This window comes from Castor canadensis, chromosome 12 (assembly GCF_047511655.1).
Source record: "Castor canadensis chromosome 12, mCasCan1.hap1v2, whole genome shotgun sequence".
Taxonomy (NCBI): Eukaryota; Metazoa; Chordata; class Mammalia; order Rodentia; family Castoridae; genus Castor; species Castor canadensis.
Genome location: NC_133397.1, coordinates 96,715,633 through 96,733,313, shown reverse-complemented (window position 1 = coordinate 96,733,313; position 17,681 = coordinate 96,715,633). Strand labels below are relative to the sequence as shown.

At 48.3% G+C, this 17,681-nt stretch overlaps 1 protein-coding gene and 1 pseudogene across 3 annotated transcripts in view; one reads left to right on the top strand and one right to left on the bottom strand.

Moving 5' to 3' along the window:
* The window catches only part of LOC141414899 (Golgi apparatus membrane protein TVP23 homolog B pseudogene), a 109,029-nt pseudogene extending 94,108 nt beyond the window's left edge, over nucleotides 1-14,921 (bottom strand).
* Nucleotides 1-17,681, top strand: part of Edar (ectodysplasin A receptor) — a 77,586-nt gene that overhangs the window by 39,805 nt on the left and 20,100 nt on the right. For 2 of the 3 annotated variants that reach the window (XM_074050557.1, XM_074050555.1), the window contains exons 2-5: nucleotides 7,447-7,514; nucleotides 8,328-8,450; nucleotides 9,116-9,297; nucleotides 16,662-16,747. In XM_074050557.1, the coding sequence (XP_073906658.1) occupies nucleotides 7,464-7,514; nucleotides 8,328-8,450; nucleotides 9,116-9,297; nucleotides 16,662-16,747 (442 nt within the window). In that variant the 5' untranslated portion in view covers nucleotides 7,447-7,463. Of the gene's footprint in view, nucleotides 1-7,446; nucleotides 8,451-9,115; nucleotides 9,298-16,661; nucleotides 16,748-17,681 lie in introns of all 3 variants that reach the window. The other variant, XM_074050558.1, reaches the window with a different exon arrangement.

Below are 17,681 nucleotides of genomic sequence, written 5' to 3'. Positions count from 1 at the left end.
GTCATATGTATGTTATATATTTTCAAGGAAAACTGTCCCCTGAGAGAACATATAGATATGGCCTGTGGCCCTTGAGAGAGGTCAGTTGACCCTTCATTGGCCTAAACTCTTCACCAAGGACTGTCTGAATGAAGGTTTTTCTGCATAGTGATAAACCATGGTTCCTGGCTCTCTGCAACCCTATGTGATGTTATTTAAACCTCTCTTGTTTGTCCTACTACTACCTGTGTGCTCTATGGCCAGGCATTTATTTATTTATTCATTCCTTTCTTTCTATAATGGGGTTTGTGCACAGAGCCTCATACTTGCTGGGCAAATGCTCTACCACTTAAGCCACACCCTTTTTGCTTTTTTTTAGGTTATTTTTCAGATAGGGTCTCACTTTTTGCCCAGGCCAGCCTCAAACTGCCATCCTCCTATCTATCCTTCATGTAACTGGAATGACAAATGCATACTACCACATCCAGCTAATTGGTTGAGATAGACTCTCACTAGCTTTTTGCCAGGGCTGGCCTTGAACCTCGATCCTCCCTATTTCTGCCTCCCAAGTACCTAGGATTATAAGTGTGAGCCACCACGCTGGACTATGACCTGCCATTTCTTTGCCAGTTCCATTCTCTGTCCCTCTGGGGTTCTGATTCAGCCTTTGTAGGAAGAAGGTTGGGGCCTGACAGGGCTGTTTGAGCCTCTGCTGTCACATTGCCTTGAGTGGCCTTTTTCAGCCAGAACCATAGAGTCCTCACCTGCCAGGGTGAGGCCTAGTTGGAAATGGAAATGTAGTGCCCTTGTTCAAAAAAAAAATTCCCTAAGGATCTAGGCCAGTGGTGCAGAGCATCACACCAAGCATGGTGTGGAGACCCTGCCAGTTCAGGGCTGGAAAAAATAATGAGACAGATTTGACAAAAACAGAAGTGAAGACGGAATGAGTTAATCTCTGCACAATCTAGCATTAATTAGCACTGGGCCATAAATCACATCAAATGGGAGTGTCTTCAGCTGCTCTGATAATGACCTCCAGCTTCTGGCAGGAGGGAATGAGGGTGTCTTTGTTGCTTTGTTGGAGGGAAGTGGAGCCTTCTGGGGGAGCAAGGGAATCCTGGTGTGTGGGGAGGAGGTTCCTGCAGGAGGGAGAGTCTGGGAGGCCAAGGTGAGGGGAAAGTGGCAGGGAGAGCCAGCCTTGGCTGCCTTCCATTCATAGTTGCCAGGCCTAGCTTTACTCCACTGAAGAGCCTGTGCCTGCACCAGGGAGAGGGGTTGGGAGCGGGCCTGCGCTGGGGAGCCAGGTGGGCCCCTTAGGCCTCCCACTATCCCATCCCAGATGTGGCTGCCCTAAGGCAGTTTCATAGGTCTTGGGGGTAAGGTGCTGCCCAGGCCTCTGCTCCTTATCTGAACCTGACAAGGACAAGAGGCCCAGTCAGTAGGCACCACCCTCTGAGTGCCCAGGGCAGGTACCCATTCAAGCCAGGTGGAAAAGGAGTAGAGACAAGAGGACCTCATCCTCTTTGCGCTTGGAAAGTGACTCCAAAGGGTTTCCTCCTGCTGACACTTCCCAGGGCCACATTGCTCAGTCCTTCCCACAGATTGGGGAAGGTGGAACCCAGGGATGGCCCTCTCAGGGAGAATAAACCTATGAATAGCTACTCTACATTCAAGGGTGGCCCAACTGGATGGAAGAGCATGAAGCCCCCAGAGGCTAAGCTGTCTGCTCCCCATATTCCCATGGTGGTATCTAACAGGAAAGGCAACCACCTTCTTCCTGGGGTGAGCACCATCTGTGCTCTGGAGGCAGCATGAGGACAAGGGTAGCCACCTTGGAGGGCAAAGCCACCCTCCAAGAGTAGAGGTCATTCCAAGAAGCAAGCTGCCCAGACAGGACATCAGATCTGAGGGAGGAGAGGGTTAGGACAGTGGGCTTGAACTCTTGTGTAATACTGTACTTAATGCCTGTCTCCCCAAGCAGATGAGATCATAGTGGACAGTAGTCCTGTCTATCTCTGTCTCCAGAGTCCGTAAAGCTGCTGCTCAGTAGCAGCAACTAGATATGTGTTGAAAGAATGAATGAATTAGGTAACAGACAAAATTAAGGGAATCACAGTGTCCAGTGCAGAGCACACACTGGGAATGTTAACTGATGGCATTTATTCCTGAGAAAAGGACCAGATGTTAAAGAGAGGGAAACCCAGCCAAGTCTTTCTTCCTGGTTTCTCTGGGGGGAATTAAACCTTAATTAAACAATACTCTGCCATCCCAGCAAGATGCTCCTAGGAGGTCATCTAGACAGCGCTCATCAAACCTCAATGTCCACAGGCTCCTACAGTCTAGTGGAAAGGCAGATCTCTGAGCATTTGGCCTGGGTGGGGCCTGAGGGGTACATTTCTAATAGTTTCTCAGGAGATGCTGATGACACCATCCAGGGGCCCCACCTTGAGCAGCAAAGCCCATGGATGCTACTGTGAGTGGTTTATGATCTTATCTGACCTGTGCTTAAGCCTTGTCTGAATGTCCAGGCTGATTCTAAACTCAGGGAGGAAAAGATCAAGACTACTCCTGGCCCATGTGACAGGGAAAGCCATCTGGACTGTTTTATTTCCCCTTCTACCTCTTCCCTCTATGGCTGGCCCCTGGCACTCCACCTGCCATAGCTGGCCATCAGTCCCAGCAAAGGGCTGCGTACTCACAGGCTGCCTCCAGCCTTCTTAGCAGAATGCCCCACAACAAACTTAAGATGTTGAGAGCCTAGAGTGTAACTGTCATTACAGAAGACAGTGTGTCCCTGTATTGCACACATATAGCAGCAAGACTGTTGTTCAATTTCCCTTCATGTGACCTCACCAATGGTTTGGAAATCTCCCCATTCTGAGTCTGCCCTATGAGGCTGGGCTCAGTCCACAGGATTTATGCCAGAGGCTGCCAAGACCTGGTGAACAAACTGTATTACCTTCCTGGGAAAACAGGTGTGCACCACCAGACCCTGCTTTTTTTCTGTTGAGATGAGGTCTCACAAATACTTTTGCCTGGGCTGGCCTTGAGTCATGATTCTCCCAATCTCAGTCTCCTAAGTAGCTAGGATTACAGGCTTGAGCCACTGGTGCCCAGCCCTCTCAGGGCCTAGGTGAATCTCTACCTGACCTACTCATCCAAAGAACAGGTCAGGTACCTCTGAAGGTGGGCAGGGTCCTAGATCCTGAGAGCCAACCATGTGTCCCTATTCAGTCCTGCACCGTGACTCTGGGCAACCTAAGTCCGCAGCAAGGGCCTAGGGAGAGTATGTAGGTCACAGGAAGAAGCAGGCATCACAAATCAGAGCCTCCCTGCCCCAGCATACCTCAGCATCTTGGACCTCAAGCCCCCAAAGTCTCTAATCCCCTGGAGGGCTGAGGCCAGCTCCATTGCCCAGACCCTGGTCAAAGTGGAGTCACTTCATAAATATTTGGAAGGATAAACAACACTCACAGCTTAACAAATCTCAACCCCAGCCCTCCAGCTGGACAAACCAAAAACTTCTTGAAGGCCAGGCCCTCTGAGTTACCCTGAATTGTCCTGCTTTGTGCCAGTTTTGGCAAATGCTTGTCAGAGGCTTGTCAGAGGCCTCAGGGAGAGAGGATTTCTTAACAGATGCCCAACTCTTTATTTGAGCCTTCAGTGAGTTTCAAACTTTTCTGCTGAATGTCTGCGGCTTGTGAGCCAAGCTCTGCACAGAGGGATGGTACAGTTCCTGGGTTTGAGCAGACCAGGGAGTCTATTTGGCTTTTCTGCCTCCTTCTAGAGGGTGGAGAACGCAAGAGGAAGATTCCAGAAAGATTTTGATAAAAACTCTGTCCCAGGCGCTGCTGTTCCCAGAAGACCCTCCTTGGCCCCAGCTTCCAGAGGCCAAAGATCTCATAAAGGGAGGAGCCACAGGGAGGCCTGTGCAAAAAATAATCAGGCTGGGCTGAGAGACGGGAACAGAGGGACCATGTTGGAGTTTGTAAACACTCGGTTGCCTTCCTCCTCACCCTTCATGGGCCCCTCTGGAGGGGTCTGCCCTGGACCCAGTCCATGGGACACCATAGACAAATCATACCACAATTCCTACAGATAAACTCTCCAGCCTGTCCTCCCCACTTACCCTTGCTGTAGAGCTGCTAAGCAAGTAGGTGGAACAAGGTAGAGACTGAAAGCAGGGGCAAAGTTACATTTAGGCATGTTCTTTACCCTCTTGCTACCTTAGCTTCCTGATCTGTAAAATGAGAATAAGAATTGAATCTGCCTCACATGGGAGTGGTGAGGATCAAGCCAAAGCGGTGCCTGGCTGGGGTCCTGAGCCAACTGTGCTGTGGTCACGTTGTGATTCTAGGTGGAAGTCCTGTGGAGGTGGAACTGTCCAGAAGCAGAGAAGTAGAAAGGGGTGGGAGGGATGAGGGCAGTCAGTAAGGTAGGTCAGCTGTCCTCTTCTGCACAGAGCCAAGAGCAGGCATTCTGGGCCATTTTGCCTGATTCTAGCATCTCTGATATATCATGAAAAAGGTCACAGGCAACGGGTAACAAAACAAGTGTGGCTAGACTCCAGTAAAAAGTGTTGACAGCTCAGTGGGGGCAGCTGATTTGTCTCTGGTTGGCAGTTTGCAGACTCCCTCCCAAATCAGTTGGGTGGCTTTGCACCTCTAGAGGTGACACTGGGCCCCACTGTCCCTGGCCAGGCTAGCCTCTGCCTGGCCTGCACCTTGCAGTCCTGAGAAGGAGCCCCAGCCAGAGAGCTGCCCTTTCCCACCCTGATCCCACTTCTCCTCTAGGAAAACTGGTCACATAATGAAAATGCCACAGACCTTTTGTTTGGCTTTGTTTATCTACTTGTTTTCCTTTTGACTCTTTGATTTTACTGGGAACATCCTTAATGAGCCTTTCAATAAACGCTCCTCACTGGCACCACAGTGGGGCAGGCCCAGCCTTTCCAAGTATTTCATGGGAGGCCCCAAGGCACAGCTATAATTAGAAGTCAATTAAATTAGAAACCATTAATAGACTCACAGAAGGCCTCCAGCTCAGTTGACAGCCTGTGGCCCTATCCGCAGAGCAGACTCCGCAGAAACCCACCTCTACTACCCCACTGAGACTGTGAGCCTCAGGGCACTTCCTTCCAGCCCCTGCCGCCTGCACTCCTCCCCAACTGGCAGGACTACTGCTGGCCTCTGGCCTTCCCTGGTGGGCCTCCCCACCTCCCCTGCTACCTGCCCCAGCTTGTTGTTGTTAGAAGGGAAACACCCAGCAAGTTCAAGGCTGGGGGGCTGCTGCTTGCTTTCATCTTGCCTTAGTCCATTTCATGATTTTCAAATGTAAATGCACCACTAAGGTGCTAAAGAGTCCCCAAAACCCTTCTCAGACATACCTGGTGGTACTGATGGAGTGAGAGGTACCTCTAGATTCCCTAGCCATACAGTTACCCAGGAAAGACTCCAGCCCTACTCCTTATCTAACCCGAAATCAAGGAGATCCACTTCTCCCCATAGTGAAAAGTGTCTGTTGTCATTTTTTTTAAAAATCACAAAGTTCTCAAGAACTCTACTAAACCATTCATTCTAAACCCTTGGTCACCTCCAGACTCATTCATTACCCAAACTCTGAAGTTTGGTGCATATCACCCAGACTTGTTCCCAAGCATATAGAAACCTTGGCAAGCATGGCATCTTCTGTATGATCTGTCACTCAACAATGGATTGTAGAGGCTGTCACAGTGCTCTAGAGAACTGACACTCTCAGATTTTTTTTTTTCTTTCAGTGCTGGAGATGGAATCCAGGACCTTATACATGCTAGGCAACTCTTCTGCTGAGATACACCTGCAATGATAAATAAGTGATATCTTAAAGCCCTGCCTGGATTGCATCCAGCCCTCCTCTAAAAGGAGTGAGGGCGCGCGCTGCTCCACAGCAATGGGGGTGTAGGAGGCTGAGTGGGCGTCCTTGCTGACATGGGAAGGAGAGGTGCTGGAAGCTGGGCTGGCTCCCAGCTCCTCAGACATGGTTCTTCGCCATTTTGGGTACTTCTTCTAAACGTATTGTCTCTCCAAAAATCTCATTCAGCAAGGCCTTAAGATTGAGGAAAGAAAAGAAGATGATGTGTATGTGAACCCTGGAGTACTTTACTTCTCAGCAGCCCCCAGGAGGTACCCACTAACTAGTCCTCTTCCTCTCTCTCTCCTCCCTCCCTCTCTTTCTCTCTCCCTCTTCTCTCACATTTCCTTGACTTCTAAGTCTCACATCTCTCCCATAATTCCCCAGTTTCCTTCCTTTATTTTCAATACACAATCTTTTGGCTACTCCCCCTAATGTCTTTAGAATGTTGTGGGGACAAAGTCCAGAGCTAGGAAGGAAAGAAGAAAGGGAGAGGGAGGAAAGACGAGCAATGATTTCCCATGCCTCCTGCATTGAGCTACCCTGCACATTATTTTCTTGTGTACTGTTGGGAATTAGTGGTTTCAATGACAAATGATAAGGGCAAGAGAATTTGGGAGTGAAAGATCTGCAGGGTTCCCAAGGCCCAGTATGACTTCTGGTCTGAGTCTGCAATGAATTCTGGAAGGTTCATCATACCCTATAGGAAAGAGTGTGCTGTTTGCCACTAATTCACCCCCAGTGTCAACACATAACCAGAGAGGAGCAAATAGGGAGCACATCATCTCTCTATATACAACCAGGCTAACTAAAACCCACACTCCCAGGTAAAACTGCTTGAGTTAGAAGCACAAGTCTCCTGCTCATAAAGTGCAAAGCAGAGCCAGAGTGTAGTCATGGGTGAAAAGCATGTGAACCCAAGGCTGCAGTCACCCTATGTCTATTAAGTTGTTGTGTGACCTTGGGCAAGTCACTTACCTTTTTGACCTTTGATTGGCTCCACTGTAAAATTAAGCAGTTGGACTCCCACATTCCCTTACTCATCCACTCTGATGAATGGCACATGCTTCACAAGAGAGAGAAGACCCTTCTAGTGGGACTGAGAGAGCAGGGACATGAGGTAGACTAGGGTTCTCCAGGGATCCTCCTGTTGCCCTGGAGCCTGAGGATCAGGACCAGCCTGGAGGAGTCCATATATAATGCTTGTGTAAGAACACACCTCAAACTCTGGGAGCACATCAAATACCCCACATGTCAGTCCTTTATCTTGGGGCTCTTTCTGGTGCATCGCACCACACTGGAGTTGGCCAAAGGGGCTCAGACTCTAAATCTGCCTGTTTTTTTTTTTTTTTTTTTTGATAATACTGGGGTTTGAACTCAGGGTCTCATGCTTGCTATGCAGGCACTCTACCACATGAGTCACTCTACCAGTCCTAAATCTGCTTTTTCTTTGGGGATATATCATTTCCCACACTGTCTGCTGGGAGGCACCTTACATCCAGTAGGGCACAATGAAGATGAAGGTAGCTGGGCCTGAGGTTGAGGGTGTCAGGCTGGTGTTGATTGACTGTCTTTCAGGTGTACCCTAGGAGAACATGGCCCACGAGAGGGACTGTAAGTGGACGCCCTGGCTCCCTGTCCTGGTGGTAAGCAGCTATGAGCACCCGCTGGCACTGTGCCCTACTCTGGTAATGGTCAGACAGGAGGCTCCCTTCTAGGCCACATCCTTCACCAGCTGTGGCCCTCCAGCTGTGCCACCTTAGACCAGATCCCTAGCCTCTCAACCTCAGCTTCTCCAGCTGTAAGAGGAACGATGACAGCAGCGCCTCCTTCCCAGGGCTCTTCTGAGGGCAAAGTGAGATCATTTTTGCAAAGCTCTGAACACCACCTGGGCTCCAATTCAATTGGAGATTGGAGTCCCTTCTTGGGGTTCATGGATAGTAATGTCTCTAAGTGTTTATTGGTGGTGTGCTATCCATACCAAATCCTGTGTGATAAGCCCATAGCTGAGAAAGATCCAGAAGATCTTGTCTTCTAGGGCTTCTTCTGGGGATGAGGATGGGGACATCACATGACTGAATGACCAACTTTGGGGGTACCCCACTGTTTGGAGGTTCAAGAGAGGAGGCTACCTCAGCCATGACCTTAAAAAGAATCAAAGGAAGACTACATGGGTGAAAAGAACCTAGAATAGCCTTGACAGGGGGTGAGGAGGAGGTGGTTCTGGGTGTCATTGCTAGTGGGAAGGTAGGAGTGGCAATGGCTAGCTGATGACCTACAAGTGCCTGGGGCTGCAGCACCACCTGAGTGCTCATTAGCAAGCACTGTCCAGGCTGAGCCCAACATGACAGTGGCGTCTTGCTCCCAAACTGAACTCAGGCCCTCTAGACACTGCCCTGGAACAAGCATGCATGCCTCCAACAAGTGGGCATCAAGGCCAAATAACCCTTCTGTGGCAGGTGTCTCTGATGTGCTCAGCCAGGGCAGAAGACTCCAACTGTGGCGAGAATGAGTACCACAACCAGACCACTGGGCTGTGCCACCAGTGTCCCCCCTGCGGGCCAGGGGAGGAACCTTACATGGTAAGGACCACTTATGCCTTGGGAAAGGGGAAAGGGTGCTGTATGTGGCACCACTGTGTTGATCTGGTGTCAAGAGTTCATCAAGCCACTCCTCTGTGGTCACTAGACACTGGGGCCAAGTAGTGTGAGCTGTGATGAGCCAGGGAGCTCATCAGCTGAACATTTGTCAGAAAATTTCCCAGGAGTTCTTGATTTTTTTAAGAGGATTGCTTTCATGTTCTACCCTGATGAAACGAATGTCTGGTTGTCTGAATTGGAAGTGCAACTGAAATGTTCTGCAGTAACAGCATATAGATTCCGAGCCACATCTCCCTTTTGTGGGAAGGAAGTCTGAGCATGGTTGTTCTCTGCAAAGAGCTATAGAAATATCCATGCTTCAGTATGTGGGAGTCTTACAGAACACTGAGAAAGTTCCACACCCAAGCTGGTCTACTGGCGGGACATTCCAGAAGGTAGTGGATTTATTTCAGGGACCTCAGAAGAGGGTCAGGCTGAGGCCAAGCATGAGGAGGGGAGCAAGCTCAGCCGGAGCTGGGGAAGTGGAGTTTTGCAATTAGGAGGAGAGGAAGGCAAGGCTCAGCCTGTGAGAGTAGTTTCTAAAACAACTAGTATGTCACTAGGTCATCTGCTGAGCTCACCCTATCCTTTGTCCACCTCCCCACCAGTCCTGTGGCTATGGAACCAAAGATGAAGACTATGGCTGTGTGCCCTGCCCAGCAGAGAAATTTTCCAAAGGAGGTTACCAGATATGCAGGCGCCACAAAGACTGTGAGGGCTTCTTTCGAGCCACCGTCTTGACACCGGGGGACATGGAGAATGATGCTGAGTGTGGCCCATGTCTCCCTGGGTAAGTGTGGACTATGCTGGGCAGACCATTGCAGTAAGGAGCAAGGGGGGAGTACCCCATAAATAGGGGCCTGCAGGCACTCTGTGGTGTCATACTTGCTCTTTGTTCCCTTTTACAGAGGCCACATCCAGGAGGTGAGTCCTGTCACCTCTTATAGACAGGCAGCCCCCTATCATTGTGTCCATGCCTCTTTCATGGATGGTAATCATAGAATCTTCTGTCTGTCCAAATTAAACAAAATGGCCCAATACTTACAATGAGACAATACACATAAAATGTAAAAATATTCAAATTCTACATGAAGTATTATTTTTAGTGTTTTTAATACTCTGGAACACCTTAGGGTAAAAGCTACTAATAAAAAATGTTTGAGTCATATGATGCCTATAATTCCACTACACTTGTGTTATGTATCAAAAGTCTTCCAAAAAAGCAAAGTAAAAAATCAATTAGCCTGAAAAACAGAAAGATAAGATCATCCTTTTTCCAGGCGGGATAGATTACCAAATTCTGCCTAGGACCAGAAAAATACAGCCATGACATTCAGTGAAGAGTAAATCATGGCTGTTGCTGCTGCCTCCCTCTAGTGTCCACAAAACATAATGCTTTGCAAGGGGCTACAGATAGAACAGGAAAGTGTAGAGGTGGCACAAGTGATGAGGGAGATGGAGAGATGATGCTGGAGATGGTGGTAGTGGATGTGATGGCATGGTTGTGACTCAGTGGCGTTTTGAATAGCACACTGCAGTTCACACTCTGCAGTGTGATATGTTGTCTCTCTGGATCACTGTATCAAATTAAGAGGAGAAAGAACGATAAACTCCAAAAGAGAACATTGAACATTATCCTATGAAAAGTACAGAACTGCCAGAAAAATTCACCCAACCTAACTATAATGTGAATTAACTCTTTACAATGAGGAGACATGTTAAACTCAAAAAAGTAAAACTTAAGTTCAATTTTCTACTGATAATGGAAGTGTCCACTTCCATAGCTTCCATCACCATCTGTATGCTGGTGACTTGTCCCTCATCTCAGTCCCCCAGTTTTCTGTCTCCAGCTCATTGATTCACTGATGTTATTGATCCATTTATGATCCATTAAATAAATGCAGAGTTTCCATATCTAGAGAAGTATGCATACCATGCCATACTCCCCTTGGAAGGAAATAAACCCTCTTTGAAAAACCTAAATTAATTTTAAGAAACTCCAGTGCAAGTACCTGACCCAACACTCAAGAGTAATGTAATAGCTGCAGTATTTATTTTCATAAACCTTTCAGGTAGAGCAGAGGGGACATGGCTCAAGTAGTAAAGCACTTGTTTAGCAAGCACAAGGCCCTGAGTTCAAACCCCAATACTTCCAAAAACAGAAGAAGAAGAAGCAACTAAGTAGACACTAGTAAGACAAAGGCAAACACAATTCCTCTCCTCTTAGTACACAGAAACCAGCGGCCACAGCATGGTGTGTTAAGGCACACAGAGTGTTCTAGAAGTGGAAGAAGGCCCTCTCACCTCACAGTTGGGAAGGTAGGATCACAGGGTCTTAGGAGTCTTCTGAAGGTGGTACTGGGGTGAAGGGGGGTGTTCAGGTAAGAAATGGGGCAGAGCTCTCCAAATAGAGATGCTGCAGCCTAAGTTCAAAAGGCCAAGCTGCTGACAAGCCCTGAGGCCCTGATCAGGTCCCTGTGTCCCGAGTAAGGGGCCAGATGAGAGGGCTCTGGAAACCAGCACAGAAATCTTGGACCTTCAGCTTGCAGCCGATGCCAGTCACATGCAGACTGGCCAAGTTAGGGCAGGACACAATGGGGCTATGTGTTAGAAGGATCCTCTTGGCAACAGTAAGGGAAATGGCAGAAAAGAGAAAAGTATGGAGCCCAGGAACAGGGGCAAGATGGGAAGTGGTGAGAATTGGGGCAGAGCCTGGGGGTGGGAACTGGCAGATAGCACCACTGAAGTCACAGCCTGAGGGCACAGCGTGGGAAGAGCCACAGAGGAGGACTCTCATTGGACGCCTACCCTGACTAGCCATGTGGACAGATGTGAGTACAGGAGGATGATGGATTTGGTGAAGAGGTAGAGGCAGATGCTGTGGAACATCCAAACCAAGATTTCCAACACAGGTGAACAGAGAGGTATAACACTCAGGGCAAGATCTAGACTAAGTTCAGACTTGGAGGTCATCTATGCACTAATGGAGTACAGATGTGTTCCCTTAGAGGCAGCTTTATGGAGAGGATGGGTGGGTGCACAGTGGAATTCCCCAATCATGCCCTTGACTCTGACTCAGACATGGGTCAACCCCATGACTGCACCACATCCATAGTTCTTGGAATTTAGCTATGGCTTTGTTCCAGATGATCTAAAAGGGCCAGTGATGTGTGCATGGAGCAGCCTCTTTTTTTTTTCTTTTATTCATATGTGCATACAATGTTGGGTCATTTCTCCCCATCCCCCTGTCCCCTCCCTCTTTCCCCCCACCCCCTCGCTACCAGGCAGAAACTGTTTTGCCCTTATCTCTAATTTTGTTGAAGAAAGAGTATAAGCAATAATAGGAAGGACCAAGGGTTTTTGCTAGTTGAGATAAGGATAGCTATACAGAGAGTTGACTCGCATTGCTTTCCTGTGCATGTGTGTTACCTTCTAAGTTAATTCTTCTCAAACTAACCTTTTCTCTAGTTCCTGGTCCCCTTCTCCTATTGGCTTCAGTTGCTTTAAAGTATCTGCTTTAGTTTCTCCGCATTGAGGGCAACAAATGCTATCTCATTTTTTGGGTGTTTTACCTATCCTCACCCCTCCCTTGTGTGCTCTCGCTTTTATCATGTGCTCAAAGTCCAATCCCCTTGTTGTGTTTGCCCTTGATCTAATGTCTGCATATGAGGGAGAACATACGATTTTTGGTCTTTGGGGCCAGGCTAACCTCGTGGCGCAGCCTCTTTCATTGTCACTTAGAGTCACACATACTTTCTAGTCAGAATGCACAAGCCTGGGCACCAGCAAAATAAATGCCCTGCCTGAAAGGCAGGTGCCAGCCTGGCACTCAAGAGCTGGCTCTACATCCATGAAGACAATGGCTCGGTATCAACATCTACCAGAAAGTGTGGGGTCACTAAAGAAGCTCGGCAGTAGGAGGTGGTGAGCTCCCTGTCTCTAAAAGGGTTCAAGCAAATACAGATGAATGGCCATCTGTAGAACACGTGGGGAGGCTGCCATATGCTTTTGAAAGATTCTTTCCAACTCTGAAACCTTGAGTACTTCTCTCCCTGCCCCATGGCAACAGTAACTTTATCTTCAGCACCCAGGATAGAGCGAGTCGGAGCACCCCTGGGTGAGGGAGGCCTCTCAGAATGTCTACACCTTTCTCCAGAGGTGTGGGACCTGGGCAGTCAGTTCCCTGTTTAGCATTTCAATGTAGTATGTCTGTTTAAATCAAGCACTCCCAACCCCAAGGCCACCAAAATAGAAGGCCTCACCTTACCTCTGGTCCCCAAGGCCCTCTAAGGAGTTGGATGGGGACAGGACCCTGAGGGGCTTCCACTTCTTGTTCCAAGCTCTCAGTTTAGAGAACAAAATGAGGCTCTCATGCTGTCACAGAGGAGGATTGCAGGCATGGCTCAATGAAAGGCTGTTTTTATTCTCGAACCCCAGTGGTTCTGGGCTACCCATGCAGATTACCTCAGGTCAGTCTGGCCTGCCACAGGTCACTCTGCCTCTCACCTCCTGTGGTTTGGCATACTCGCTCCTTGTTCTCTGCAGTCTCTACTCACGCCTATCACATGTGACTAAGTAACTTGCTAAACAATGAGCAGTTTGGGGGCTTTCCTGTTGGGAAAGGTTTGTGTGGGAAGATTAGGAACATCTACCACCCCACCCCACCCCCCTCCACTCCTGGGAGATGAGGAAGAGGGAAGGGATTGGATTTCAAAACCTCGCCGGCATCGCCCACCCCTGAGGAGCTCAGGCTGGCTAGCTCCACCCCAGCCAACTCTCTTTGGACAGGAGGCTCCAGACAGTCCTGAAGCACCCAGGGGCCAGCTCTATATGCCCATAGTCAGAGGCAAATGAGCACTTCCTGGTTCCAGGACATCATGGCAAGCTTAGGGGTCTTGGGAGGAGGGATATCTACTTAACTGTCTTGGAGGAAGTCTCTGTCTGAAGAGAAAACTCTAGAGGCCTCATTTAAGCCAAATCTTGTCTTAAGCTGTATACCCTAATCAGTTCAGGAAGAACAGGGGAGAAGAGGAAAGAAATACAGGCAGTCCTCAACTTACAATGGTTCAACTCAGGCTTTTTCAACTTCACAATGATGGAAAAGTAAAACTCACTCAGTAGAAACCATACTTTACTATCAAGTAAGTGATGAGTCCCCATACAGCCATTCTTTCACTCAGAGCAGTGTGAATACTGAACCGAGATTCAGTGAGATAAGTCGCATGAGAGAGCCCATGGTTTATTGCGAAATGGCTTTGTGCTAGACGATGTCACCCAGCGAGGTGGATTGTTCTGAGCATGCCCAAGACAGCTTGCTTGGCTAGCCAGCGTAATTGATGTATTGAATGCATTTTCAGCTCTGAAAATGCTGAAGTATTTTTATTTATGATGAGCTTATCAGGAGCATCTAGGGGACCAAACAGCATCAAAATGTGGACCAAGCAGTAGAAAATTAGACCTTTACAAAAAGACAGACAGACTTGATACTCTAGCTGGACTACAGGTCCCTAAATAAACACTCAACTTCAAATTGGTGAAACTGTCATGTGGCAGAAGACAGGCCAGTGTTCCCCACTCCTGTCCAGCTCTGTGAGAACTATGAATGTAAGTGATACCATGAGAAGTTTAGGTTAGTCCTAAGAAGAAAACCTAGCATTTAAAAATGTTCTGTGTTCTAGCTTCTTGGGAGGCAGAGATTGGGAGGATTGTGGTTCGAGGCCAGCCCTAGGAAAAAAGGTCACAAGACCCTGTCTCAACCAATGGCTAGGTACAGTGGTGCATGCCTGTCATCTCAGCTATGGGGAAGCACAAATAGGATCACAGTCCACGCTGATCCTGGCATAAAGAGAAACACTATCTCAAAAATAACAGCAAAAAGAGCTGGCAGAGTGGCTCAAGTAGTGCCTAGCAAGTGCAAGGCCCCAAGTTCAACCCCCCAGTACCACATAAAAAAATTCCATGCAGCAATATATAGAACAAGGTGGCATTTTACACTCATGCCACATTGTCCACACAACTCCTGGAGCCCACCTATTTCAAGCATTTTTATAGCCATTCAGTTTTGCTCCTTTAGTATGTTACTTACTACAGTGCAGAGTTTGGTCCAGATGCACAGCCAAAGTCAGGGCAGGAGCTTGAAACTTCAACCATTCAGAGCTCCTGCAGGAGTTAGAAAGAGACTCCCCAGATGAGAGCAGCCAGTAGGCAGCAGAAAGTGCCTGTGTTCCATGTACCAGGATAAAAGTCACCAAAGATCACCCCGGAACAGAGCCAACCTGCACCCCTTCTCAGGTGCTCAGCACGCAGTAGCCTCAGTGTGCAGCCAGTCCTAAAATTCAGGTGTTATAGCTTTGGAGTTTCATCTAAGACAGAGTCCAGCACCCAGATGTAAACAGAATGGGTGAGGCTGTGCCCTTTGGGACTCTTGTCCATCTCAGTGCTTTGAACTGCTATGGAGAAAAACATGATGTTATCCATTAACGTGTCCAATCAATGTTTACCAAGAACTTTCCTTCCTTAGTACCTAGCACAAGATATGAGGAACTCAGTCGTGAACAAGCCTTCTTCTCAAGGGTCTCCAGGACCTGGGTAATCATGATAGAACCGGAAAAAGAATGCCATGGAGGTCGTGGGGAGAGGAGGAGCAGCTGTAGCCAGAGATGTTCTAGAAGATGCTCATTGGACCTGGATGTTAGAAAACTGGGGAGTGGGAGGAGGGCTGCCTGGGCAACCTGGTGCCCAGGCCATGCTCATGGGACCACACGACAGACACCCATCCCCTGCGGCACAGGTCCATCACTGGCCCCATTTGGCTCCCTGCTTCACAGACAAAGATGGCTTCTGAAGGAGCAGAGAATGTGTTTGAGAGGGTTTTCCAGAAAGCTTAACTGTAAAACTGGCTGTGTGGTTTCTCTGAGGAGTGTTTTGAGATTGGTTAATTAATGTTTACAAGATACACAGGGATCCAAGGATAAAAGGCTTTGAGGAAGGGCAGGCAATTACTACCATAATGTTACTGGGAACGATCCAAGCTCAGGAAGGCTGAGGTCCAAAGCCTCCCCAACCGGGCCCTCCTGCACCTAGTGCTGTTTACCACAGCCATCAGCAGGGCCCTTGTGGTGCATGGCTAACAAGAAAGAGATTAGAAAACAACCACAGAAAAATCCAATAGGAGAGAGGGATTTTTCATCTCTTGAATTGCAATAAGGGAAAGCATTGGATGAGCTCACTTTATTTAATCTACTTCTCACAAGTGATAAATGGCTCCATGGTCACTGCTGAATGTTTGTTTATGGAAAACGGCATGATAGGAGCCAAAGCTGCAGAGGGAAGGAGCTTGGGAGACTGGGAAGAACAGACCGTGTCCCAGGGAGGCTGTGCCACAAGGAGAGTGGACTGTGGGGAACAGGCCTCTGTAGCAGACTCCTGAGGGCAGGACCTAAGCTTGTTAGTGTGACCAGTGGACTGGTACTGGGACAAGTAGCATCATTTGGGGATAAAGGATTTCAAGCAGTGTTATTGTAATAATTCATCCTTTCCTTTAAGTATGTGCAATCCCTGGGCAAATGCTTGCAATTATATAGTTCTTTGGTCAAGCTCAATTTGCTGTATTGTTGTAGATAGGACAATGTTATCTGCATTGTCCTATCTAGACACTACAGCTGTCCTCTGTTTCTAGCAGTCTGCAGCCTGCTCAGGTGGTCTGGGAGTCCCAGACACTCAACTCCAACAGCAGGCTATAGTTCTGAGAAGGGTGACACTAAGAGGATGTCTGTCCTCCAAGGGGTTCTGCCCTTGAGTGGTACAACACCCAGAGCTAAATAGGCCTACCTGTCGTAGGCTCACAGGCGCTTTTAGTGGGTGGTGCTGATGAAGATAGTACTCTCACACACAAGAACAGCAAAACCCCTTAGGAAAGGAACTAAAAGAGGACAGAATTAGAAGAAAGGCCAAAACTGGCCAGTGCTAGAAAAAAAATGTTCCATGTCCAGACCAACTGGACTCAGTGGGCTCCGCAGAGCTTTGACGTCCACCATACAATCCACTGCTGGCTTGGACCACAGCCTGCAAAGCGGCCATGGTGCCATCTGGATCGGTACCTGTGTGGTGCTACCTGCCTCACTTGTCTACTTTGTCTTGTCTTGCTTCCTGTAGCTACTACATGTTGGAAAACAGACCCAGGAACATCTATGGCATGGTCTGCTACTCCTGCCTCCTGGCGCCCCCCAACACCAAGGAATGTGAGTACTCCACCCCTATCAGAACCCCAGTTATCCAGCACCGATGTCTTTCACTACAGGGGTATGGAAAGAAGCCATTTCCAGCACCTGGATAAGATCAGTACAGTGAAGGCACAGAAAGCGGCTTTGCCACAGCCAAGCTTTGAGTCAGAAGCCAAGGCTGTAGAGCAGGTCTGCCATCAGCACCACGAATAGGTCGCTCAAACTGTATGAGCCCAATTTCTCAACTATACCATATGGGTTCAAAAGCCTGACCTACCCATCTTATGTAATTATTGGAAAAATCAGTGAGATCACAGATGCAAAGGCAAGTGCCTTGCAAAGTTCTAGGCAATTTTAAGTTCTCATATTTAAATCACATGAGGCCAAGAGAAATATAGAAATGATCATAATTAATGAAATCGATTCCAAAAAGCAAAAGTAAACTGTCAGTGTCAGGAGTTTATTATCCCTCCTTGGGCTTTCTTTCCTCTGCTCCCTTTAGTCTGTTTTTCTCTTATAAGGAAGGGCCAGGTCCCTCTGCTTCTGCTGGTATTGTGTGGTCACTTGGATTTGTGATCTGGGGGACAATGATAGAGGTGTGACAAAGGGCAGCTAGGAGGAAGCTGGCTTCACCACCCAGACTCTAGCTCCACACTCTTCAAGAGGAAAGGGGCTCTGATTCTGGAACTCTTCTTGCCCTCCATGGGACCCATTCACCCCATTCCCTCACAATAATCTCGTTCAGGAGAAGGGAATAGGACAGCATCCTAAAAAGACTGGAGGAAGGGAAAAGGGGAACCATCTCTGTACGGACATACTGGTTAAGCCTAGTAAGCCAATTTTGTACTGGGGGCTATGCACCCTGAGGTGGGGGATTCCCTTCCTTCCAAATTACTTAAGTAGATGAGCCTGGCAATAATGGATTTGCCTGTCTTTAAAGCTGAGCTTCCTT